The sequence below is a fragment of the Leucopleurus acutus genome, assembly GCF_964270905.1.
Source record: "Leucopleurus acutus genome assembly, chromosome: 3".
In the NCBI taxonomy this organism is placed as follows: domain Eukaryota; kingdom Metazoa; phylum Chordata; class Mammalia; order Artiodactyla; family Delphinidae; genus Leucopleurus; species Leucopleurus acutus.
This window is the reverse complement of record NC_139145.1, coordinates 45,990,376-46,017,517: the sequence shown is the minus strand read 5'-3', so window position 1 is coordinate 46,017,517 and position 27,142 is coordinate 45,990,376. Positions and strand designations below refer to the sequence as shown.

General features: G+C 49.1%; 1 protein-coding gene across 1 annotated transcript in view; it reads left to right on the top strand.

The window, feature by feature from the left end:
• The window catches only part of GALNT10 (polypeptide N-acetylgalactosaminyltransferase 10), a 224,520-nt gene that overhangs the window by 179,162 nt on the left and 18,216 nt on the right, over positions 1-27,142 (top strand). Inside the window, exons 5-7 of the mRNA XM_082836841.1 lie at positions 6,482-6,667; positions 10,958-11,141; positions 16,669-16,786. Of these exons, the coding sequence (XP_082692967.1) occupies positions 6,482-6,667; positions 10,958-11,141; positions 16,669-16,786 (488 nt within the window). The remainder of the gene's footprint in view (positions 1-6,481; positions 6,668-10,957; positions 11,142-16,668; positions 16,787-27,142) is intronic.

Below are 27,142 nucleotides of genomic sequence, written 5' to 3'. Positions count from 1 at the left end.
TCATCGTGTTGCTGATCCAAAGTCATCACCTTCAAGGGATCACACCCTCAGCCTTGCAGATCCTCTAACCCATGACTGCCACTCGGACACTGTTTTGGTTTGGGTTTCCTGAAGCAGATCCTGAGACAGGATTTGAGTGCAAGGAGTTAGTCTGAGAGGAGATTTCAGGAAACAGAAGCAAGAGAGTGGGGAAGTGAGAAGAGGAAGGGAAGACACCCAGGAAGGGTGCCTATGCCGGGCACCACGGCAGGCAGCCACGGTGACCCCACTGGGAGCCAGCACAGAGCACGTGCTCGGGGTTATCCCGCCTGAGGGGCGAGGGAGCCGGGGCGGTTGTGCACACACACGGCGGCCCTCAGTCGAGGTCGACCACGTGGATGCCGAGCCCCAGGCAGCGGCAGGTGCTGGCGGGTGGGAGAGGCAGGCAGGCAGAGAACAAAATGCTGAAGGGGTGTGGGCAGGGCACCCAGAATCCACCTGTGAGCACTCTGGTACGTGCTCTTTGAACACCTGCGTAGAGCCTTACCCTGATGGGGGCTCCCCTTCAGGATCAGCCTCACCGCCCCCATTGGATGGCTCTGGCTCCTCTTGAGATTAGGGATAATCAGGGCGAGAGCAAGTCTGTATTGCTGCGCCGTCAGAGCAACCCCTGCAATGGGAATGATGCGTCTGCGGCATTAGGACAGTTGCCTTCCTGCTGCTTCAGGGCAGACATCTCTCAGCCCTGGCATTTTCACGCTGAGCCAGGTTATAGCCTCAGAGTCTTTCTTAACATTGCTTTAGCTATCCATGACACACCTGTGAGCACAGGCACTTCCGTGAAGCCTGTTTGCCATCCCTGCCCTAGGGCTTATGAAGGTGGGGGGAAGTCCCGGCGTGGAAAACGCCGAGCCACAGACTCACTGTATGATTCTGGGCAAGACATTTAACTTCTGGTCCTAGCCGTCCCTCTCTGGGTAGAATGGAGGGTCTGACGGAAGTGAGGCAGAGATGGGGTTTGGTGCTCTCTTACAGTCAGGCAGGGATGGGTTTTAGACCTTGGCTCCATCATTTATGAACTGTGCTCCTTGGGCAGGTGACACCACCCGCTCTGAGCCTCATGGTGTCTTTTTGTATAAAAGGGGGCCATAGTACCCCATTTGTAGTGGTGGTGTAGGCAACAGAGATTATGTGTATGCAGTAGAGAGCTCCGTGTGTGAGCAGGGCCTCAGGAATTGTTCCCTGTCATTGTCATGATCAGAGCCGTCATCACCTTCCTCTAAAGCCCCTTCCAGCTCTAAAATTCTATGACTTTACGGACTGTCCTCATCCGAGAAGACAGCGTGGTAAAATAAGGCAACAGTCTTGGTTTTGTGTAAATGTTCTTTCTAATAAGGACAGGAGGAGCATAATTGCCCCTAAATAATTGCGCCGACTTTGCCACAGGCTGTCAAAAGGCCTTAATTGGTCCATCTGTAATGACTGCGGCCATCTGCGTTTGGGGTGATTTAGCGATGGGGCTCTGCCCGAGCAGGGCCCTCAATGATTAGAGCTGGATAGGGGCATATATCTCCCTCTGTTGGGAGTAGTGGTGTGGTATAGGAGATTATCTCATCCTCGTGTTAATGACCTACCAGTTGAACCCAGCCAAGAAGAAGCGCTGGTCACAAGACAATGACTGCGGATTTTTTTTTCTTTTCTTTAAAGATAGCGTTCCTGCCCGAACAGCATCCTATCTGGAGCGTGATCATGCCTCTTGCTATCTTGTCTCACTGCCCAAGAAAGTCTATTTTGGAAAGATTTAGTCCTTCAATTAGGGCAAATTAATTTCTGCTCTCTACAGAGCCACTGTTCCAAAGAGAAGTGGGAAAGGGCCGGAGAAGCCATATTAATCTTTGCAAGCAAGCAAGAGGCGACCTGGAGTATTTTTCAGCCTTCCAGCCTCAGGTTGTATATGGAGTTAATCTTTCCTCTGTATATCTTTTAATTGCTCCGACTTGCAAGGTGCCAGCCAACACAACACAAAACACACCTCATCTCCACTCTTTAAGTTTCTGGAGACTTTAAATCAAGTGTCTGGAGCAGTGCTTCCCCAAGTGCACCAGCACAAAAGTGATTAAGCGGTACCTAAGATGATCTCAGGTGGCCCAGAGACTTTGCATTAAGTAACATTGACTCATGGGGAGAGAATGCTTCCTCTTTTCAGCTCTCTTTCATTTCCTCTGATTACCTCAGATGGAAAGTCTCAGCTGGTTGCCCATATCTCCCTTCTTGACAAAGAGGGAGGCAGGAAGATCTGGCTAAAATCTAGTAACGTCGCTTTATTCTTATTTGTTTGGGTTTTTTAATTTATTAGCTCTTTATCACAAATGGTACCGATTTTCCATTTATAGTTTTTAACGCTTCCTTTTAAAATAAATTTTTAATTGAAAAAAAGTGAGCTGGGACTTGCCTGGTGGTCCAATGGGTAAGACTCTGCACTCCAATGCAGGGGGCCCGGTTCAATCCCAGGTTGGGGAACTAGATCCTACATGCATGCTGCAACTAAGAGGCCACATGCCACAACTAAAGATCCCTCATGCCACAACTAAGACCCAGTGCAGCCAAAATAAATAAATAAATATATTTTTTAAGTGAATTGATTTAAAAAAGAAAATCTTAAGTAAATTGTAGTGAGGTAGGCAGAAGTGGCAAAAATCGTGCCAGTAGTATATGATTATGAGAGATAGGGAAAACACAGCTAGAGAGGGGAAAGCCTCGTGTTTCTACAGAGAACCCAGCAACTTACTGGCTGTATGACCTTGGACAAGTTTCTTAGATTCTTTGAGCATCAGTTTTCTCATCTGTCAAATGGGGAGAACTGTAATGCAGAGTATGATTTTATGAATCAAGGGAGATAAAATATGCGAAGCTCCTTTGCAAGTCATAATCTGCCTTACCAGTGAAAATGGTTCATTTCCATACGGGTTAGAAAAATAAAAGGTTCAGTGGGTTCTGGATCAAGCAGTCAAGGGGCCCTGGCTCTACTGTTAATTGTTGCACCTTCCCTTCTCTGGACTTGAGCTTTCTGTCTATAAAATGAAGAGACTGAACTACTCCAGTGCTTTCCAGGCCTAGCTGTACATCAGAATTACCTGTGGGTCAAGTAAAACCAAAGATGCTGATGCTTCCTTCAATTTACCAAATCACAGTCGCCTGCGAGGATGCCCAAGCAGCTGTATTTGCAGCCAGCTCACCAGGTGATTCAGCCACAGCCCCTGAATTAGGAGGGCCCTTCCAGCTCTAACTCCTGATGGAGTGAATTCAGAGCAGAACTGTCTGACTCCTTTAACCCAGCAGGCTCGTTCATATTATTGCAAAAGCTCATTCTTTTTCATTGCTGAATAGTATTTCCACTGTATGGATATACTGCATTTTATTTATCCATTCATCTGTTGATGTGTATTTGGATGATTTGATTTTCAATTTGGGGATATTATGAAAATTGCTGCTATGAACGTGAGTGTACATGTTTTCATGTGGACGTATATTTTCATTTCTCTTGGATATACACCTAGGAGTAGAATTGCTGGATTGTGTGGTAACTGTGTTCAACTATTTATGGAACTGCCAGACTGTTTTCCAAAGTGGCTGCACCATTTTACATTCCCACCAACAGTGTATGAGAATTCTCATTTCTCCACATCCTTGTCAACACTTATTATCTTACTTTTTCATTATAGCCATCCTAGTGAATGTGAAGTAGTATCTCGTTATGATTTTGATTTATATTTCCCTGGTGACTAATGATGTTGAGCATCTTTTCATGGGTTTATTGGCCATTCGTATATCTTCTTTCAAGAAGTGCCTATTCATGTCCTTTACCCATTTTTTTAAATTGAGGTAAAACTCACATAACATAAAGTTAACCATGTTAAAATATACGATACGATGTTAAAGTATACGATTCATTGGCATTTAGTACATTCATAACGTTGTGCAACCATCACCTCTATCTAGTTTCAAAATATTTTTACCACCCCAAAAGGAAACCCCATACTTATTAAGTACTCACTCCCTATTCCCGTCCACCCCAGTTCATGGTAATCGCTGATCTGCTTTCTGTCTCTGGATTTACCTGCTCTGGAATTTCATACACATGGAATGATATAATATGTGACCTTTTGTGTCTGGCCTCCTTTACTTAATATGATGACTTCTAGGTTCATCCACATTGTGGCATGTATCAGTACTTCATTTCTTTTTTGGCTGAGTAATATCCCGTTGTATGGATATATTCCATCTTTGTTTATCTATTTATGAGGTGATGGAAATTTGGGTTATTCTCACCATTTGGCTATTGTGAATACTGTTGCTATGAACGTTCATGTATAAGTAATCAAAACAGTTTTTAGGGACTTCCCTGGTGGCACAGTGGTTAAGAATCTGCCTGCCAGTGCAGGGACATGGGTTCGATCCCCAGTCCGGGAAGATCCCACATGCCTCTGAGCAACTAAGCCCATGTGCCACAACTACTGAAGCCTGTGCGCCTAGAGCCTGTGCTCTGCAACAAGAGAAGCCACCGCAGCGAGAAGCCCGCACACCACATGAAGAGGGGCCCCCACTCGCTGCAACTAGAGAAAGCCTGCGCGCAGCAACAAAGACCCAATGCAGCCATAAATAAATTAAGGAAGTAAAAAAAAGAACTCAAATATTTCAGAGAGAAGCAAAAACAGAAAAGCATTTTTTAGCTGTCCTGGATTCCTTGATCCTTTGCATTTCCATAAAGTTGAGGATCAGCTTGTCAGTTTCTGCAAAGAAGCCATCTGTGATTTTTTGATCACATTGAATCTGTATATCAATGTAGGAGGTATTGCCATCTTAACAACATTAAGTCATCGGATCCATGAACATGGACTATCTTACCGTTTATTTTGGTTGTTCATTTCTTTCAACAGTGTTTTGTAGTTTTCAGTATACATTTTGTACTCACTTTGTTAAATTGTAAATGGTATTTTTACCATTTTAATTGCATTTTCAAATAGCTTTCTTATTTGCTAGTCTATAGAAATACAGTTGATTTTTAAATGCTGATCTGTATCCTGAAATCTTGCAAAGTTTTCCTGTTCTAGTTTCTTTGTAGATTTCTTAAGATTTTCTGTGTGAACAATCATGTCATCTACAATTAAAAATGCTGCTACAGGGGGTGGCCCAGTGGTTGAGAATCCGCCTGCCGATGCAGGGGACACGGGTTCGGGCCCCGGTCTGGGAAGATCCCACATGCCGCGGAGCGGCTGGGCCCGTGAGCCATGGCCGCTGAGCCTGCGCGTCCGGAGCCTGTGCTCCGCAGCGGGGAAGGCCACAACAGTGAGAGGCCCGCGTACCGCAAAAAAAAAAAAAAAATACCGCTACCTTTTTCTTTCCAATCTTTATGCCTTTTATTTCCTTGTCTTACCAGTTGCACTGGCTAGGAATTCTAGAACAGTACTAAAGTGGAGAGAAAGTGGACAGCCTTTCTCCTGCTCTTAGGAGAAAAACATTCAATATTTCACCATTAAGTAGGATATAAACTATAGGGTTTTTTTGTAGCCATACTAGAGTGTTCATAAAGGGCCGTAACCCTGATTAAAATCAAGAGACACTAACGTTAAGGCTGGCACTTTTAGTAGAAAGAGACTGTCTTTGAGATTTATTTATAACAGCTTTTCCAGGCATGGGCCAGAAGCCAGCCTACATTAGAATAAGCAAAAAGAGGAATTGGTTGTTATGTGTAATAAGAACGTCTGCGAGTCCCTCTGCTTCAGGCACAGGGGGATCTGGAGAATCAAAATGTTATCAGGATAATGTCTGTCTCCATCTTTTCACTCTCTTTTTACATGTTGACTTCAGTCTCAGCAGATCTTCCCACCACCTCTCATCACCTTATTTTGCTAAAGATGTCACAAGCAACTCCAGACTTAGGGCCAACCAACCTAGCAACTCTAGTAAGAAAAAAGGGCCTCATTTTTCAATAGTTCTGAAAAAGAATTCTCAGGATTCATTGTTTGGACCAATTCAGGCCACATGTCCATCCCTGAACCAATCACTGTGGCCAAGGAAATGGAATGCCCTGATTGGTCAGGCCCAAGCCACATGCTCCTCCCCCTTGGAGATGCAGTCAAGCCCACAAGTCTGAAGGACTGAGAAGGGGAGGGGCAGTTTCCCAAAGAAAATCAGAGTACTGTTGCTAGAAAATGAGGGAATGGGTCCCAGCCAGACATAAACCACAGCTGCTAACGCCCTCGTACAGAAGGTCTCTCTGTGTTCCAGGTCTGGCACTAACACTGGACCTCTTTAAACTTCAGTTTCCCCCTTTGCAACACACAGGTGGTTATTCCTGCCCTTCTTGACCCTATCTGAAAGGTCCAATGAGACAGTGCACTGGAAAGCTCTATCTAAACTGTAAAGTGCAGTGCACATGTAAGGACGGGGTCACAAGGATGATTACTCACCCATCTATCCATCTGTCTTCTGTCCCTCACAGAGCACCTGAAGAAGCCACTTGAAGACTACATGGCCCTTTTCCCCAGCGTGAGGATTCTCCGAACCAAGAAACGGGAAGGGCTGATAAGGACCCGGATGCTGGGGGCCTCAGCAGCAACTGGGGATGTCATCACATTCTTGGACTCACATTGTGAAGCCAATGTCAACTGGCTCCCCCCCTTGCTTGGTAAGGGAGGCTTGCAAGGTGAGGTAGGCGGCCTGGAGTGAGCCACTGGCCTCCAGTCCTGCTTTCTGCAGGGAGTCATCTATGCTACAAGGCTTCCCTTGCCTGCTTGAGATGCACCCAGCACAATGCCAGGTGCCATGAGGGTATCAGACCCTCAGGAGTGCTCAGAGCAACCTTAAAAGTTCTGTCCCTTCATTTTACAGAGGAGGAAGCTGAGACTCGGAGAGGGGAAGTGACTTGCCCAAAGTCATAAAGCACATTAGTGTCTAGTGACATGATTGCTTCTCCCAGGTTACTTCAGGTGTTATTGGAAAGCAAGCCAAGGCTGCCTACTGCTAAGAGCCAAATTGTAGGGAACACCATCATACCAACTTAGAACAGTTACCATTCACTGCACTGCTGCTGTGAGCAGGGGACGCTGTAAGCTTTGTCTTCAGCCCTCACAAAACCATGCCAGGTCGAAAGTCTCCCCTTTTTATAATAGAAGAGACTGAAGTTCAGAGATTTTGAGTGACTCACTTGATCCCTTGGGCAATAAGTCACCATCTTAATAAGTCACTTATTAAGGGCAATAAGGGCAATAATAAGGGCAATAAGGACTTATTGCCCTTAATAAGGGCAATAAGTCACCTTGATGGTGTCAAAGTCACCATCTCTCTGGTTCCAAAGTATATCTTCTTTCAGGATTCCACACTGCCTCCCTAAATTCATTTCCTCTTTGGAGAGTTTCTGACAGCTCTCAGGTAAGGGCTCCAGACAGAGGGCAGCGTGATCTAGGAGTCATCCACATAGGCTTGTGGACAGAAGGGAGACACGAGGCCTGGCTGCTGGGCACTGAGGTGCCTCAGGGCGGATTGAAGAACCAGGTCTGAATCCCTAGGCTCTGAGCTTTGAGGAAGGCATTGAGCTGCCGCTGACAGGTGGACGCTGAAGAGGAAATGTCCTACTGGGGCTGGGAGTCAGGTGAGGGACAGAGATGGGGGCAGATTGGGGAAGATCTGTCAATCCAGAGAGAAAAGTGAACACCTCAAAAATGGATGGGTATGCTCTCCGTAACAGAAAGCATAGGGAGCAAAGAGGACTCGAGTTTAGGGCAAACTTGAGTGTGTATCAGAATCATCTAGAAGACTTGTTAACACACAGAGTGCTGAGCCCTGCTCCACAGTGGTTGGTTCAGGAGGTCTGGGGCGGGGCCTTAGAAGCTGCATTCCTAACAGCCTCCGGGTGGTGCCAGTGCTGCTGGTTCAGGGACTATACTTCGGGGAGCACTGGTTAGGCCCCCATTCAGAAGTGAGGACAGAAAGCAAAACCCACACGGTTTAATGGGGTAACCCAGCAAGTTTGTTTCCTAACACAGATCAGCATGAAACTCTAATTAATATCAGATGATATGCTTCTGACCCCAAGGGTCCAGGATCCCACTGGATTAGGAAAAGGTTATAACCCAGATCTTCTGGTAAACTGTTTACCTAATTAAGCCAAGAGATCTGCATCTGCCTCTCATGACTGAAAGAGAACAAAAAAGAGAAAAGGCTTCACTGTAAATCACCTAATTGGGACTTCCCTGGTGGTCCAGTGGTTAAGCATCCGCCTTCCAATGCAGGGGACGAGGGTTTGATCCCTGGTTCAGGAACTAGGATCCCTCCTGCCATGGGGCAACTAAGCCCACATATCACAACTAGAGAGCCCACGTGCCACAACTACTGAACCCATGCACTGCAACTAGAGAAGCCCACACACCATGACAAAAGATCCTGCACGCTGCGAGGAAAGATCCTGCGTGCCGCAACTAAGACCCAATGCAGCCAAATAAATAAAATATTTGTTTTTAATTTAAAAAAATAATAAATCATCTAATTTATAGTCCTGAAGGAACATTGCGTTTGGGGGGGTCATTCAGTGACTCATAAAGAGACTGAAGTGGTAGAACACGAAGCTGAGCTTGCGGTTAACAAGCCTTAAGCCTTGTGTTAACAGCCTTAACTCTGTTTCTATGGAAATATATGAGGGTAATTTTCATAATCTGCAACCATACATGGAAGAAACATTCTTCCTCTTCTTTTTCCCTTTTTCCAATAGAAATGTGAACCACTGGTGTAGATGTAAAAGTCTATCCCTGCTAATATGAACAGCTGACCGAGCCCATCACAGCTTTTGTCTCTGAAACCATGAACATGCACAGTTCACTCTGCCTTCTTTGGAGAGTAGGCGTTTCTGAGCCTGAAAGGGATTCAGCTCCCCTGAAAGGAAAGCCACTGTTGTTCATCATTTTCTTCATCTCTATCACCACCGTCATCACTGTCATCATCATTATCATCATCATCATCGTCGTCATCATCATGCCTCTGCTAGTCCCTTATCTTTTTTTGATCACAGCCCACATTTGAATGTGACTGGTAAAGCGGACAGGGCAGGCCTTATTATCCACATATTGCAAATGAGAAAACTGAAGGGCAGAGAGAATGAGGGGGATACTCCCCCTTCCAGCTCCTGCTTCTGAGCTACTTTCAGCGATCCTGGGCACAAAGAATGTCAGCAGGGGGCTCGTCACATGCTCGAGGCTAGGCTAAGCACCTTGGCCCCATCGTCCCACTTGGCCTTCACAGAGATCCCAGGAAATAGGTGCTGTCTTCCTCCATTTTGTTGGCCAGGAAACAGAGGTTCAGAGACATCAGATAACCTTTTCCAAGGTTATACTGTTCATAGATGACAAAACCAGGGTTTGCACCTGGACATTGTGTCTTCAAGTGAGTACAGCACCGTGGAATGCTACCTCTGATGCCACCGCCTTGACCTTACACCTCCCCCAATCAGCCAGCATCCAGCAGAGCACTGTGTCCTCAGCACACACCCTCTCTGGAAGGGAAATCCCTCATGTGGCCATGAATTATCAGGAAGAGTGGCCCTTTTCTAGATCTTTCCCTGGGAAGATGCTTCTTCCTTAATCCCTAGGGAACATGTCCACAAGGCAGATCCAGGCTCCACCCCAAGCCCTAGGGGGGTTTTTTAACACACCCTCGGTGCTTCTGGCACTGGTGGCCCCAGATCTACACTTGGGGACACAGCATCAAAAGCACCATTTCTCGGTTTTTTGACCATGTGCCACAGAAATACATTAGACATGTCAATCCAGTACACAGATGTACACACCGGTGCAGTATGACTGAAATATTTCCCAAAACTACTTTCCCTCATCACCTAGAATGCACCCTGACATTCTTTTTTGCTTCACTACAAACACACACACACAGTTTCATGACCCACCTATGGATCGTGTCTTGCAGTTTAGCAAAAGGCAAAACTTTTCTTTGCTTTCTCTCCTGGAAGAAAAATCTGCTATAGCTTGATGAAGCCTGGGCCCTAGGCAGCTGCCAGCCTACCCTGGCCCTACCAGGCTCCCCATTCCAAGACTTGGACTTGACTCCTGGCCCAAGCACAGCCCACTTGCCCCTCCTGGCAGACCATCTGCCCCAATCAGTGGCACCTCCTGGATGTAGTCAGGGCTTCTTGGCAGGAAGCGCACTGAAGGGCAGAGAGTGAATTTTATACAATCAGCTTCTCCCTGGCTTGAAAGGGACATAGAGCCATCTAGGTTAAGACCCCTATTTGCTATCTTGAGTCACCTTGCTTGCAGCATTCCTGCAGGGCAGAGGTCCACCAGGCCCTGCTTGCACACCTCCAGTCCTGAGGAGCTCATGGGATAGTCCGATCCCTCTTCAGTAATTCTGACTGTTGGAAAATGTGAGCTGGACTCTCTTGCAAGGACCATTTGTTCTCTGATGGCAGCTACGAGGTGTTGGGGAGCTTCAGGGACAGGCAGTCTGCCATGAGGGGTAAGTGCTGGAGTGCTGACTGCTGAGCCACAGGTCAAGTTCAGGACTCGGAATGGGGAGGGCCAGAACAGGGACCCTCCCAGAAGGAAGTTAATCTCTTTCCATAGCAATGCTGAGCATGACAGACACCTGTGCTCAACACCTTCAAGCATTACTGTATCCAGTACTCCTGCAACCAGACCCTCTTCTCCCCGTTTCACAGAGGAGAATGCTGAGGCTGAGATGTCATTCATGTAGCTGGCTCAGGGCCCTCTCGTGGACGGCAGGATGGGCTGGGAGCCCTGGTCCATCTTGCTTAAAGCTTGTGCACTTGCTTCCTCACGGATTCTCAAACTCGAGTGTTCAGAGAAATCACCCAGGAACCATGTTAGAAATGTGAATAAGTTGCAGAGCAGGGTCATGCATGTAGCTGCTCTCCCATCCGGCCTCCTTAATGGGCATCTCTTGGCTCCTTCAGACCGCATTGCTCGGAACCGCAAGACCATTGTGTGCCCAATGATCGATGTGATTGACCACGACGACTTCCGGTATGAGACGCAGGCGGGGGATGCCATGCGGGGCGCCTTTGACTGGGAGATGTACTACAAGCGGATCCCGATCCCTCCAGAACTGCAGAAAGCTGACCCCAGCGACCCATTTGAGTAAGTACAAGTGACCCAGGCCAGTCCCAGTGGCTGACCCCAGGGAGCCCTCCCCAACACACACAACTCAGGACTGCCACTTCCCCCAAAAGTCCAGTGCAGGGGAGCCAGGGCAGACGTCCCCAACAGAAGCACAGTCCCTCCCAGCTCGTCACAGAGCCTTGGCTCACGGACCACCAAGCTGATCACCTCTTCCTTGCCCACCCCGAGGACTGCCAGCCCGGGGTGGCAAGCCTAGCACCCAGTTGTAATCATCATCATTGTCGTTGTCATTGTCACCACCATTTATTGCATACTTTCTAAGTGCCAGGCGCAGTTCCGAGCACACTACACGGTGATCTTATTTAACCTCCAACAGCATATGTAGTAAAAATTATGGTCCATGTTTTCCAAATGGGGACACCAGGGCTCCAAGAGGTTAAGCAGCCTGTCCAGGTCACACAGCTGTGAAGCGGCAAAGGCTCAGTGCCTCGCAGGCCTGTCTGCCTCTGGAGCCGACTTTCCCATCCATCAGTTACACCCTCTTGGAAGTATCAGGGAAATAGCTTGTCCCACGGTGGAAGTGTGGGGTGCGGGTGTGTGGGCCGGACCTGTAGCATCCTGGAATGGAAGAGCTAGCGGGAGTCTACAGGTAACGGACTCCAACTCCTTGCAGATAAGGAGACTCAGGCTCCAGGACAGGGAGGGGCTTCCCTGGGGACACAGTGGGCTAGTGGCTAAGCCAGAAACAGAGCCCAGTGCCCCTCTGGTACCCCAAGCTCCAGAAGGGTCTTTCCTCCCACAGTGGGCTCGCCATCCCTGCAGCTGTCACGTGAGCCACTCCAGCTCTCCTGCCAGAGGTGTGGAAAGACCTCTGGGTACAAAGCCAAAGTCCAGCCTCTCCAGCTGTATTGGTTTCCTGATTAGTTTCCTAATTGTCGCTGCAGTAATAAATTACCACAACTTACTGGCTTATTAAAACAACACAGGGGGGCTTCCCTGGTGGCGCAGTGGCTGAGAGTCTGCCTGCCGATGCAGGGGACACGGGTTCGTGCCGCGGAGCGGCTGGGCCGCTGAGCCTGCGCGTCCGGAGCCTGTGCTCCGCAATGGGAGAGGCCACAACAGTGAGAGGCTCGTGTACCGCAAAAAAACAAAACAAAACAAAACAAAACAAAACAACGCAGGGACTTCCCTGGTGGTCCAGGGGTTGGAGCTGCGCCCTTCCACTACAGGGGGCGTGGGCTCAATCCCTGGGCGGGGAACTAAGATGTCACGTGGCGCAGCCAACAAATAAAATAAAACGACGCAGCTTTATTCTCTTAAAGTTCTGGAGGTCAGAAGTCTGAAAGGGTCTGACTGATATAGTGTTGGCAGTGCTGCGTTTCCTCCCGGTGCCCCAGGAAGGGATCCGTTTCCTTGCCTTATCCAGCTTCTAGAGGCTGCTCACATTCTTTGCCTCATGGCTCCCTCCATCTTCAAAGCCAGCAACGTAACATCTTCCAGTCTTCCCCTCCTCCCTCTCCTTGTCTCCCCCTGCACCTCCCTCCCCCTTCCCTCTCCCAGTCTCTTGCTTCCATCATCATGTCTCCTTCTCTGACTCTGACCCCCCTGCCTCTTTCTTCACTTATAAGGACCCTTGTGATTACATTGGACCTATCCAGGTAACCCAGGATAATCTCCCCATCTCAAGATCCTTCACTTAGTTACCCTTGCAAAGGCCCTTTGCTGTGTAAGGCAGCAGAGTCACAGGTCCCGGGAATTAGGACACTGGCTTCTTTGGGAGGCCATTATTCTGTCTACCACCCCTGCCTAACCACAGCTTAGCCCCAGTGAAGTCCAGCCGCTCTGCCTCACCCTCCCTGTCTGAGAAAGAGGGGTTGTTGGCGGCTCAGCCATCTTCATGGGCGCAGTTCACCCAGGGTTTCTGGGGGGCCCCTAATGCTGTGAGCCCCAGGGAAGGCTCAGAGGTAGGAAGAGGTGGACTTGCTTGAGGAAATGGAAGGTGACCGGGTCAAGAGAGTAGCATGAGCTGAGAGTGGAGGGTGTGAGTGGATCCCCCGTGCTTCCTCAGCAGGCCAGATGTTTGTGCTGTGGTCCTGACCTCCTGTATCCTAAACATGGTCAAACACTACTATCAGAGCCCTTCTTAGGCCACAGATATGGTCTAGCCAACAACGCATCGTGCCGCCAGGTCCTACCCCAGTATGGCCCAGAGTCAGCCCCCCGTTGTCCTGAATTCTCGGGAGAAGAATGCTAATAACAGGAGTCACTGACACTTGGCCTGACATGGCAAAGCAGTTCCGGCTGACACGCCCATGCTCGATTCTCACAACATGCCCTTGAGCGTTGGTGGGACTCTCTCCACTGGACTGCTGGGGATCCTGTGGTTCACTTGCCCAAGGGCGACACGTAGTAGAGGCGGAGGTTAGGCAGGCTGCTCCAGAAAATGGAATTTCTAGGGTAACCAGAACCCCCTTTTATGGTTTGAATCTTTGCCATAAGGCAACTCATAGGCCCTAGATTTGAAACGTATGTCATGGTGGGTCCTGGCCCATTCAGTCTCCTCGTTGCAGGATGAGGGAGGGGTGGGTGCAGTTCGTGCAGCTGGTTAGAAGCAGAGGCCCAGCTAGTTTTGTCTGCAGTCTCAGTCTCCTCATCTGGATATTAAAGGGGTTGGCCCAGCCCTAGAGCAGGGACTCTCAACCGTGGCTGCATGTTGCCATCACCTGGGGAGTTTATTTAAAAGAAAGAATAAGAAGAAGTATAACGGATTCACTTTGCTGTACACCTGAAACTAACACAACATTGTAAATCAACTGTACCCCAATAAAAGTTTTTAAAAAAGAAGAAGAACCACCCACGCTGCCCCTGAGTCCAGTTACACCGGAGTCTCAGGGTGGGGAATTCAGGCGTCAGTTCCCAGATGATGCTGACATATGGCCAAGTTTGAGAGCCACTGGCCCAGATGCTTCCCGAGGGACTCTCCATCCTTTGTACCCTCCAGTTCCTTCCAGAAGTCTCTCTTCTGTGTTGCACTCAGACAAAACCCCAGGAACAGGCCACTGAGAAATCCTGGTCATTGTCTGCACACCTCCCCGTGGTGCTCAGCAAGTGGGCACACTGCAGGCACAGAGCCGTGTCGTGATATTGGAAAGACACAGGCTTTGGTGGCAGCTCATCCACTTACTAACTACATGCCCTGGAGCAGAGCACATTTTTGAATTTTAAATTTCTCCATGTGAAAAGAGGGCTAGTAATAGGGCTTTGTGAGAACTGGTGATGGTGAGGTGAGTGGCACACATTAGATGCTCAGAATTGTTGTTATGATTACTGTTGAACACAGCAGAAAACAGACCAGCCTAGAGGAGAGGCTTCCCTCTGGAGGTGAAGCCTCAAGCATCCAAAATGCCTTACACCTAATATCCTACCTATCCTACCACGTCCCCTGCGGCTGGCTTCCACCCAGGCTGATGCTTTTGTGCAGAGTCTTAGGTTTGATTTACCTTGGAGCACCGAGCCAGAAGCACTCTCTGGCCCTCCAAGCATCACGGCTCCAGCCAGAAAAACCGGAAACCCTACAACCTTCGTAAGACAGAAGAAAGTTGATACTACTAACACCTTACTTTCCTATAGTACTGGTTACTTTCAAAACTACTAGCAGTGTGAGCTAGCAGGTGTAGCTCTACGTCCCTGTGTAGATGGGGAAACCAGCTCAAAGAGGTTAAATCAGCACTGTCCTATAGAGGTATCGTGCAACTCACGTATGTACTTCTGAATGTCCTCATAGCCACGTTAAAAAAAGGTAAAGGGAAGCAGATAAAATTCATTTTAGTAGTGTATTTCATTTAACCAGTATATCTAGAATATTCTCATTTTAACATGTGACCAACGCTTTCAAATTATGAATGAGATCTTTTCTGTTCTTCTCTTCACGTTAAGTCTGGGAAATCCAGTGTGTATCTCACACTGCCAGCACCTCTCAGTTCAGACCAGCCACAATGCAAGTGTCAGTAAGCTGCATGTGGCCAGTGGCTCCCATACTCGGCAGCACAGGGTTCCGGGGCTAAAATCTTCACCCCAGACCCCACCACAGGTTTGGGGAGAGCTGAGGTTGCAGTGAGGATTTCCCCGTTTCTGATCCGGGCTCATGAGGTCAGTGTGAGGAGTAAATTCATTTTGGTAGTAATTTAGCTCAGTACAGCGCCTGGCAGACTCAAGGCCTCGGTCAGTGATTAAGGGAGTCCTTTCTAAAGGGGTCCCCTCCTGTGCTATCAGGGCCCATCTACTGCAGGAAGCCTCGCAAGGCATGTGGGTTAACTCACCTCTTTCCAAGTCAGTCCACTTCCCCTGAGCGTGCAGTCCCCCAAGCCAGGAGGGGCCGTGGAGGTTGCTGCTAGAATGGTTTTCCTTGGAGGGTTTGGAGTTTTCCAGGGGAGTCAGACAAGGCCACAGCCACTCAGAGAGCTTTTCGCACAAAAAACACTGGTGGCCCCTCCCAGGTGCTGGCCCCACGGGAGGCGCCGTGGGGAACTTGGGCAAGCCACACCCACCGCTTGATCATCTCTGCCCCCGAGCTCGTGCTTTCTCCTGGGTGCCTTCCCCTCCCCCAAGCTCCCACTTTGTTCCTAGCCACCTCAAATGCCACCCTCTGAGCATCCTTCCTTGACTCTTGCCCCAGCTTCCCTCCTCACCCCGAAAACCTGGAGGCAGACGCTCCCTCCTTTCCCGTAGCGTTGCCTGCGCCTCCCAGAGGCCCTTGTTACACCCCACCTGTCTTCTGGGTCCTCCTCTCCTGAGGTGGCTGCCCTGCCATGCTGGCATCCCCTAAAGATTCTGTCTGACCCTGATTTACCTCCAAATTCTTCCAGCATCTGCTTCTCAGCTGGTACTCGATGAAGAAACGAATGAGAGAATGAATGAGCAGAGTTAATCTTATCCCAGTTTAACTGAAAGAACAGTGACTGTGGCTTCTTCCATAAACTCTCAGCAGAAAAAAAAATATCTATGCTGGGATTACAGAGTGAGAATCATCAAACAATCTTACCCAAAAACACAGACTCCTAAGCTCCATTCCCCCAGAGACTGTTTTGTAGGTCTGGGGTTGGGCCCAGGAAGCTGTATGTGTTTTCATCTCTCTAAGACATTCTACAGCCTAGACAGGCTTGGAAAGACCTGATTCAGATCATTTAATCAATGGGAAGACTAGAGATTAGATATAGATGTGCATATATATATGGTACAGCTACAAGGCCCACAGGGAAAAAGCACTATGATTTCATTTCACAAGTATTCTTAGGTGTTAACCACGTAAAGGATTTTTGGGTCCTTTGGTTAAAATGTAGCATTTATGAAGAAGTATAGGCAAGAAGGAAGAAAGCCAGCGGCCTCACTCAGAAGGGCTTTGGATTCCCTGCTGGACAAGTGGGCTGTGTTCACAGAGTAGCGGGGAGCATCACCCCTGGGAGAACAGCAGTGCCCTAGAGCAGGATACCCAAGGAGCACACGGCCAAGACGTCCGCGTCTTCACACCAGGTTCTTCTTCCCGCAGGTCTCCTGTGATGGCCGGCGGACTGTTCGCCGTGGATCGGAAGTGGTTCTGGGAGCTGGGCGGGTACGACCCAGGCTTGGAGATATGGGGAGGGGAGCAGTATGAAATCTCATTCAAGGTGAGCTCTTGGGAAGCCCCTTTGTCCTTGGCAGGGTGCCCGTGGCGCCTGTCCTGGCAGGCTGCCTGCTTAGCGTCTGTCTGACCCTGGTGAACAAATCAGGAGCCGCCAGCCACTGCTTGCTGTGTGTGTGTTGGTAGGGGGTGCGGAGCGGAGGCGGCAGCGTGGAGATCCTCAGGTTGCCAAAGGCTGGCCTCAGCCACAGCTCTGGCTGGTGTTTGCCTTGCATTGTCCCTTCTCAGATGACAGTGTTGGAATAAAACAGGCCTCACTTCCCCAGAGATGGTGTGTCTCCCATTGAGACGACCAGCCGACCAGCAGAGGGGAAGAGAGAGCACAACGGCCGAACAAGACACGTGGGCCGGCAGGAAGCTCTGCTCTGAGAATGGTCCCCTGGCCTCACAGAAACCAACTTGTCTTTAGTGGTTCCTGGCCACCCCTCTCGAGTCTTCCCTTTGTATCTGTCTCTGCTGGAGTTTGATGTACAGAGACCAGGGGCTAAGAGCTTGAGTTGTGGGGTCAGAGAAGCCTGGGTTCCAATCCCAACTCCATCACTCAGTTGCTGTGTGACTTTGGGCAAGTTAGATTACCTCTCTGAGCTTTCTTCCCTTATCTAAGAGAATAATCATACTACCTACTTTACAGAGCTTTTGTGAAGATTAAATGAGATAATAGCTAGAAAGTGGTTAGCACCCAACCTGGGGACACAACCAATTAATAAGTGGTAGAAATTATTAAAGAGTCAGTGAAAATATATTTACTGTAACCTATTAGACCGGCCTATGTGCTGTAGAAGCTTCTGACAATGGTGATAAAGGAGGTGATGGTTACTAGTTAACTATGCAAACTTCTGAGGCCCCATTCCTCCCCTTTCTGTGGGATTTTTGTACTGATCTCAAGTGAAGAACAGAGGCTTCGTCCCTCTGAGGGGAAGGTTAGCTTGTCCTGTGGCCCTGTGGTCGGCCAGGGCCTGCTTCTAACACCCCTAGAACCCCTGGTAAGGCATCTCCCCAACCCATGAGGGATGGCCAGCAGCATAACTGGGCTGAGCCCTGTGAACACGCCTGCCAAGGAACCCGGATGCCTGCCAAGTCGGGCATCAACTTCTTATGCAAAGGACCATTGTCACACACGGCAATTAAGGTTTCGGCGCCGGGGTTAGATTGCCTAGGTCAGGTCATAGCTCTGCTACTTCGTGCCAGCTGTGTGATCGTGGACAAAGAATCCTTAGCCTCCCTGAGCCTCAGTTTCTGCTTCCATAAAATGGGTTTAATGATACTTTAATTCTCACAGGGTTGTTGAGAGCATTAAATAAGTCCATTCTTGTTAGGATGACTTAATAAATATCCTAAAAATTATTTTCATTATTGTCATTGTCCTTGTGTATGCCACTGGGTGAGCAGTTCAGAACTGGGGGACATAAATTCTTGATTAGCAAGAAAACAACCTGTAATTCTACTGAAACATTATTTTGGTTTGAAAGGCAGTCTATGTCCATTTTACCTTCAGACTTCTGAAGTTGTCTCCCATAAGGGGGCCAGCCCCCTAAATAAAACTAATATTAAAATCCAGGGGTGATATTAAAAATATTTAACAACAACGATGACACAAGCACCAATCAGTCAGAGCGGATGCCAGCTGTCAACCACTGTGCATCCACCCTGGTGTGCGGCAACTCAAGTGCAGCCATGATCAGAGCTGGCAGTACCCTGTGTGGAGCCCTTCACAAGTGTTGGCTTATTTAATCCTCAAAGCAACCCTAGGAGGGTGGTATCATTATTATAAACATTTCACAGGGGGGCAGGTGGAACTCAGACCTAGGTCCCACACAGTTGACACTAAGAGAACCAGGACCTGAACCCAGGTCTGCCCAACTGCAAAGCCCATGCTCTCACCCGCCATGTTGTATAGGCCTCTGCAGGGACGTGAGAGCACTTGAGAGGAAAACTAGCCTAAGAGGTTGGCTGTAATCTCTTACTCTTTCTTCTCAGTTTTTGCCTCCTCCTGGGGTTAACTTACTAGGATATCCTGCAGCCTCTCAATGAAGTGAACTAGTAACAGCCTAAGTCAGAAATAGGTTTGCTCTCCCAGCCAACTCTGATCCACCAGTAGGAGCTGCCCCAGTTCTGTTAATATGTATTGCGAGGCTGTGTTTGAGCTTATCAGAAAAGGAGTGGTGATTGATTAGTGATGTCTGCCCTGGGTGCAGGTTTAGCGAGCGATGGCACATATGTCATTTATTTAGTATCCCTAGCCCATGCAATCTAATTTTCCAAATGTCACATCCTTACAGTGGAATCACATACAAGGAATCAGAAGAGTTTTAACTTCACAGTTCCTCAATCTGTCAATTTAACAAACTTAATTTATGAAGTTTTCTACTAAGTTTTTTCCCAGAAATGGGCACATCAGTGTTCTGAGTTCTCACCAGAATGTAAACTCCAGTAGGGTAACCATCTTTGTCTGTTGTATCCCAAGAACCAACAGGGTTGCCTGACCGGGAGAAGGCACTTAATAAATAAGTGAATACTCAGAGCAGGTGTAATACTGGCCAGAACCAGCCTCCTTGGTCAAGAAGTTCCCCTTCAGAAACTCCCTCCGTGGAGAAGAGTGATTGGAGAAAAATGAGCACAAAGGAGTTTCTAAACCCAAAATAATTTCAGTCTGTGCGTTTCAAAGACCCATTTGATGATGCTCATCAGGGAATTATGGCAGAACAATTGGCATTTTCCCACCACAGTTTATTTACAAAAGACACGGTAATGAAGCAGTATTGGAAGTCTCTCATCCGGGAGGGGGAGGGAGGCTGGCTCCTGTTGCCATTTGATCCAATTATCTCCTTCACTCTGGAGAGGAGATGAGACAGTGTAATGAGGAGTCCCCCAGGTCTGAAAGGGAGACATTTCTCCCTGGGCTTTCTCTCTCCGGGCTTTGAGAGCGCGAGTTCCTGGAGCCGGTGGCAGCCCCTCTGCCAGTGCACTGTCTCCCGGGCCCCCACGGAAGGCCTGCCCACAGCGCTGAGGGCACAGGAGAGCCCGTTCGTCTGCCGGCAACACCTCCCTGGAATGCCGGGTGTTCTGTTTCAGCCAGAGCAGGGCATTTACGAAGGGCCAAATTCCCTCTGATTAATCTCTACTGAGATCCCTTTTCTTCTTGGTGACAGAGAAGAGAGACTGGTCTGAAAGGCATGAGTGTATTTTCAGAAATTAAGATAAATTGATACGTTAAAAAAAAAGACAAATTGATACGTGCCATCAGGGCTGATGAATTAATAATTCGGCTCCAATCTCAGACCAGGCCATCTATCCTGATGGGAAAACCCCAGAAGAGATGTTCCGAAGGCTCTGAAATTTCTAGGAGAGTCATTGACTCTTTTTTTTCCCCTCTCTCTCTCTCAGCCAATAGAGCTTCTGTTTCCAAAAGGCACGGTCACATATGAGAGTTCTCCTGCTTGGCAGTTAGACTCTTCCCAGTTCTAGTGGGCGGATAAATCTTCAACCCTGTAGCCTGGCCTACACCCACCTCCATGAGCTGCTTACCGCCCCTTACTTTCTCTCCACTCTCCTCCGCATTGCGTTAGTCTGGACTCTTGGTAACAGGTCACCAAAATCCCGGTCAATCTGACCCCAGTCTGACTTAAGCAAAAAAATCAGAATTGATTGGCCCACCCAACTGAAATTCCAGGGTAGATCCTCCAGACCCGGCTGGATCCAGGGACTAACCCATCTCATCTAGGCTCCATCTCGCTTGGTCCCTCAGCTCTGCCTTCATCTGGGTTGGCTTTCCTCTCAGGCAAATTTTCACTTGTGGAAATACCCAGCAGCCCAGTGGGAAAAGAGTTTCTATTCCCCATGATTCCTGTAGTAAGTCCCCAAGTCGAGTCTCATTGGCCTTCTGGTCCCTTGTCCCTCCCTGAGCAATGTTCTGATCTGTCACCTGCAGCCTGAGTCTGATTGGTCACATGCCCATCCTGGAGCTGGGAAAGTGGGATGAGCTGGCTCCCTAAAGGAAAGCCCAGGCATTGTGTGCAGAAGGGGGAATGGAGGCGGGGCGGGGCAAACCACCGATGTCCACCTGACCCAGCCATACAGAACGGCTTACAAGCCCCAGGCTCATATGCCTGGCTATCTTTGAAGGCACGCACTGTTCACTTTTCCTGAAATGCCCTTCCTTAGTCTGGCCAACCCACAGTCATCCTTCTGGGTTCAGCTCATCTATATGGTGTCCTCTCAGCCTTACCTGAGCTCCTTGTGATGCTTAGGGACCACCCGAATGTCACTCCCAGCATGGCACCCAGTACCTCCTGTTGACAGGACCCAAGGGTTGGCCTGTCTCCCCCACTGCACTCTGAGCTTCCTCGAGGCGGGGAGTGGGTTTTGTCCATCTCTATACCCCAGTTTCTGGCCCAGAATAGGTGTTTTAGATAACTGTTAGTGGCATCAGTTCCTATCTTATATAACTTCCTTCATCCTGCCCTTCCCAGGCTTACATCTGCATCTTTGGGTGATGGCGATGTGGCAGGAGAGGTACTCAGTGAGAAGGCAGGGCACTGGCTTCTCATCTCTGCTCTCTGTCCACCTGGAGACCCTGGACCAATTGCTTGATCTCTCTGGCCCTCACATCCCAGATGGTGCTGATAGAGTTTTCCTTCCTACCCAAGAGAGGCTCGAATAAGATGCTGTGGAGAAAGCCCTTGGTCTTACGTGGATGCGAGGGTGGTTGGATTAGAGGTGGTGGCAGCAGGACCAGCAGAAAAGGGACCTGCACAGTGTCCCCAGGAGGCTGAGGTTAGGATGTCTTCAACTTTGAGGTCCAGGAGAGGAGAAGTGTCCACGGGACAACGTGGCTGAGCTGGCGTGAGAAAGATGTGGGCCTTGGCGCAATGTAAGTGGATATATCTTTTGTTAGCAATTTGGCAGAATCCGTTACATTTCAAAGCAAGCACATTCTTTTACCCAAAATTTCACGCCCAGGAGTTTAGCCAAGAGAGATAGAGCAAAGATTGAGGTAGGAGCTATCTGTTGAAGCATTACTTACGAAAGGGGAAGACTGAAAATGACCTAAATGTGCATCCTTAGGGGATAAATAAGTTAGAGCACATCCCAACAGTGAAATATTATGTAAAAGAAGTTAGATGCCTCCAAAATTAAGTTTTAAAAAAAGATGTGAAAATTTTGTTTTGATGTATGTATATATAGTCGCGTGTTTAATCTTAAAAAATATGACAAATGCAAACAAACAAACAAAAAACTGAGAAGAATCTCCTTCTAGTTTACTGAGCACCCACATGCAGTAACGTGGGGCCCCGTGCCCCCCCATTTTATAGATGAGGAAACTGAGTCTTGGGTTAAATCCTTCCACAATGCCACGTGGTTGGAACAGGGATTTCAGCCCTGCTGTCTGACTTCAGACTGATCCTTTGCCTTGATGTACTCTGACCCACGGTGCCACGGAAGCTTCCCATCCCTTGGGGCATCGGGGGTGGGAGGGCTACAGTGTGGCTGTCCCTTTCTGCTTCATTGTCTCTGTAACATTGAATGCGTTCATCATCAGTACATATCACTTCTGTAATCAGGAGAAAAATTAATATTTTTTTTAACTGAGAAGAAGGGAAGACTTGTTTCTTCAGCCTCCCGGCCCACCCCTCCTCCGCCCCGTAGACATCCCAGTGCTTCGTTTGGGCCATTTGCAAGTTCAGGGATGAGATTCTCCCCCAAGGGAGGTCTACAGAGAAGGGAGTCACGGTGAGGAGAGCCCCAGGGAAGGATGGAGACCCCAAGCGCACCTCTGCAGGGTCTGTTCCAGGAGACAAGGGCAGCAGCCTGCTGCCCTTGGAGAGAAAGATGGAGACGTTCAGAAGGTCCCTGGGGGCAGGCTCGCTTGAGCAAGGGAGTGACAGAAAGCCACACGAGGGAACGAGGGAGAGCCTTGTTCCGAGAGGGAAACCCACCACATCTGAGCAGAGGCAGGAGGTCTCAGTGGTGGGTGGGTCTGCATAGTCCAACACTGATACAGTTACCAAAGGCCAACCCAGCCCCAGACTGCTGTGGGCAGATTTAAAAAAAGGAAACTCTCAGATTTTCCTTCCTTGGAACTCACGTGTCATCAGGGGGGTTGAGTGAAATAGGGTGTATGAAAAGAAAGTAGTAGGCACACCAGAAACGGGTGAGGAGTGATGTTGTGACCTGATGCCCCAGGTTCTTAGGGGACAGGGCCAGGGTCCCTCAGCTGGAAGGTGGCAGAGCCAGGGCTAAATCCCAGATGTCCTGACTCTAAGCCCAGTGCTCATTTCATTCCACCTGGTGGGAGGGGGCAGCCTAGAGAGAGGCCACTGCTACAGGGAGGCCCCAGAAGTCAGGACCAGCCCTGAGGGGGTTAAGTTGCCACCCAGGAGGGCCTTCGGGGCCCCCACGCAAGTGCCAGTGTGCCATCGCCTCTCCCCATCCCTTCCACCACCCGCTGCCAGCCCCCTCCGATTCAGACCAGCTGCAGTGTCGCTGCCGGGAACCCGTTGCTAGCTCCTTCCTTTGCTGGGTTATCCGAGGATGCTGGGAACTTGCTCTGCCGCATGTAGCATTTTCCTCCCAGCCACATGTACCCAGACTTTCTAAGAGCTGTCTGCCAAGAACAGGGAAGGCATTCTGCTCCTGACTTTGAGCAGCCATTTGAAATTCCATGGGTGTCTCTGTCTGTGGGCACCTGCCCCTCCCACCATTCCTCCAGGAAGATGGCTCGGAAGCCCAAGGGTCACCTGTGGTACATCGCTCCCTAACCAGCCACGTGCCCATCTCTTCATGCCTCGGTCTTTTATTGCTAAAAATGGAGATAACAACTTCTTCAGAGGTTTGTTATAAAAACTAAATGGTAGGGACTTCCCCGGCAGTCCAGTGGTTAAGACTCCATGTTCTCAATGCAGGGACACAGGTTGGATCCCTGGTCAGGGATCCCACATGCCACAAGGCGAGGCCAAAAAAAAAAATAAAAAATTAAATGGTATAAAACGTTTGTTTAGCCTGGAGACAGACAAAAAGAAGGCAGTCAGTGAGTGGTAGCTGTTTGGATCAGAACCTTCGTGTTAAAAAAGGAGGCAGGGGGCTTCCCTGGTGGCACAGTAGTTGAGAGTCTGCCTGCCGATGCAGGGGACACAGGTTCGTGCCCCGGTCCGGGAGGATCCCACATGCCGCGGAGCGGCTAGGCCCGTGAGCCATGGCCGCTGAGCCTGCATGTCCAGAGCCTGTGCTCCGCAACGGGAGAGGCCACAACAGTGAGAGGCCCACGTACCGCAAAAAAAAAAAGAGGAAAAAAGGAGGCAGAACGGCGCGGGATAGTACATTGGCTTTGGAATCAAACCACCTGGGTTCAGGTGAAAGCTCCATCAGCTAGTGGCTGTGTGACCTTGGGAAAGTGACTTAACCTCTCTGGACTTCTTCATCTGTAAAGTGGCAATAGAATGATCCTTATTGCATAGTGTCGGTGTGAGCGTACTATTAATCAAAATGTGTTAAAAGCTTAGCTCAGCGCCTGGCGTATTGTAAATTACCAATTATGATAGCTGTTAACGTCGGCATTGTGGTCGATGTGTATGGGCTGCAGTTGCAGGAAGACAGGCGTGGAAGGAGCTTTGAGGCCGGCAAGACAGAGGCCAAAGACCTTGGCTCCAGGCCCAGCTCTGGAATGAGCTCTGAGTGAGACCTGGGACAGTTCACCTGCCCTTTCTGCTGAACCTTTACTTCCTCATTGAAACCCCAACCTCACAGGGCTGTCTAGAGACACAGTGTGAACTGGCAGGCACCACTGTCCTGAGAGGGGCTGTCACTAATCCAGGAGGCACTAGTTCTCAAAGTGTGGTCCCCAGCCCAGCAGCACCAGCATCACCTGGGAACTTGTTAGAAATGTAAATTCTCAGATCCCACGGAGACCTGCTGAGTCAGACATCCTAGGGGTGGGACCCAGCAGTCTGTGTTTTAGCAGGCTCTCCAGGTGACTCTGATGCTCACTCGAGACTGAAAATCGTGGCTGTAACCAGTAGGTAAGGTCTGGTACAGAGTGGATGCTCAGGCTGGGGTGTGGAAAGATAGAGTAATGGGTAGGTTGGTTGGCAGGGTTGGCCCACAGGTACCAACACCTTCACCCCACTTTCAAGGCTCTATGTCATTGGCCCACCCTTGGCTGCCAGTTTCTGTTCCATCTCTTCTTTTTTTTTTTAGTTAATTTATTTTTTTGGCTGTGTTGGGTCTTCGTTTCTGTGTGAGGGCTTTCTCCAGTTGCGGCGAGCGGGGACCACTCCTCATCGCGGTGTGCGGGCCTCTCACTGTCACGGCCTCTCCCGTTGCAGAGCACAGGCTCCAGATGTGCAGGCTCAGTAGTTGTGGCTCACGGGCCTAGTTGCTCCGCGACATGTGAGATCTTCCCAGACCAGGGCTCGAACCCGTGTCCCCTGCATTGGCAGGCAGATTCTTAACCACTGTGCCACCAGGGAAGCCCCCATCTCTTCCAACAGGGTTTTAGAGCAAGGCTGACCAGAGACCAGGCTATGTGTGAATGAATGAATGAACGAATGAATGTTTGTACTGGGCTGCATTGTTCATGGAAAGAAAAGCACATGTGCCCAAGAGAGCAGAAATGTGGGTGCACTGCAGCTGGCTCTCAGCAGCATGCACGTGTGGTGTCCAGGGGGTGTGGAGGGGATCAGAGGTGACCGGAGCAGGGGGCAGAGGGCTTGACTGCAAGCTCAGGGTGACCCCTTTGTCCTGCAGATAATACAAGTGCCAAGAGGGGTCTTTGTGGAAGACCATGATAGGGTCAGGACCAGGCTTTAGAAAGATCGAAGGTGCAGTCTCAGATCTGCCTAGTTCTGGGGGCCCCCACCCTGGAATCCACTCTGGGCTCTGCCACTTATGAGCTGAGGAGCCCTGGGGAAGGCACTGGACCTCGCTAGGCCTCGCTTTCCTCATGTGTAAGAGGCATGCCAGTACCTCCCCCACTGGGTGGTTGGGAGATTGTGCTATTTCAAATATGAACCAAAACCTAACAGATCCTGCAACTTAAGTGAATTCATTTATTAAAGAAAAAAAAAGCCCTAATGTAAGGCAACCACCCCCCATTTTTTGGCCAAGTTGACTATAAACACCTCAGGAGGGCTTCCCTGGTGGCGCAGTGGTTGAGAGTCCGCCTGCCGATGCAGGGGACACGGGTTCGTGCCCCAGTCCGGGAAGATCCCACATGCCATGAAGCGGCTGGGCCCATGAGCCATGGCCGCTGAGCCTGCGTGTCCAGAGCCTGTGCTCTGCAACAGGAGAGGCCACAACAGTGAGAGGCCTGTGTACCGCACACACACACAAAAATAAAATAAAATATTGTTTTTCTTTATTTAATTAATTAATTTATTTATTTTTGGCTGCATTGCGTCTTCGTTGCTGCACATGAGCTTTCTCTAGTTGCAGCGATCAGGGGCTACTCTTCGTTGGTGGTGCACAGGCTGCTCATTGAGGTGGCTTCTCTTGTTGCCGAGCACGGCCTCTAGGTGCGAGGGCTTCAGTAGTTACAGCACGTGGGCTCAGTAGTTGTGGCTCACAGGCTCCAGAGCGCAGGTCAGTAGTTGTGGCACACGGGCTTAGTTGCTCCGCGGCAGGTAGGATCCTCCCAGACCAGAGCTCGAACCCATGTCCCCTGCATTGGCAGGCGGCTTCTTAACTACTGTGCCACCAGGGAAGCCCCAGGATATTGTTGAAACAGTCAGATATTCAATTTATTAATTTAGATACACATATGCTTAAAACTATATTATATAAAATCATATATTAATCTAGAAATAAATTTAAATGGATTTTTAAAAGAAAAATAAAATTGGGTTTTTTCCTGCTCTTTTACCAACTGTACCCTGTAACCAGTATAAGCATCTAAAATGAACATGAGTGAGATTCTTTCATACTGGTGAGACTTCCTGAAACAGTATCTTGTTGTTCGAAACAAGCTAATATGTTCAAAATCATATGAACTTACAGAAAACATGGATCCAACGCCATTCCTTCTTTTCTGAAGGGAAACTGCATGGCATATTTGTGGCGCCCACCACCAGTAGCGCCAGCCACCATGTGCCCAGGTAGCACCATTAGGATTGCTCAGAGTCCTCTATGCTTCAGAATTACCTCATTCCAGCCTCATCACAACCCTAGGAGGGAGGCACAATAATACATCCCATACTGCAGGTGAGGAAACTGAGGCTTTCAGATTCATGAAACTTGCTTAAGAGCCAGAACCAAGCTCATCACGGCTACCCTGTGTTCTTCCTAAGCTCAGAGATAATGCAGGATAATTGGTGACGATTATTCTTTTAATTACATATTAATGGTGCAG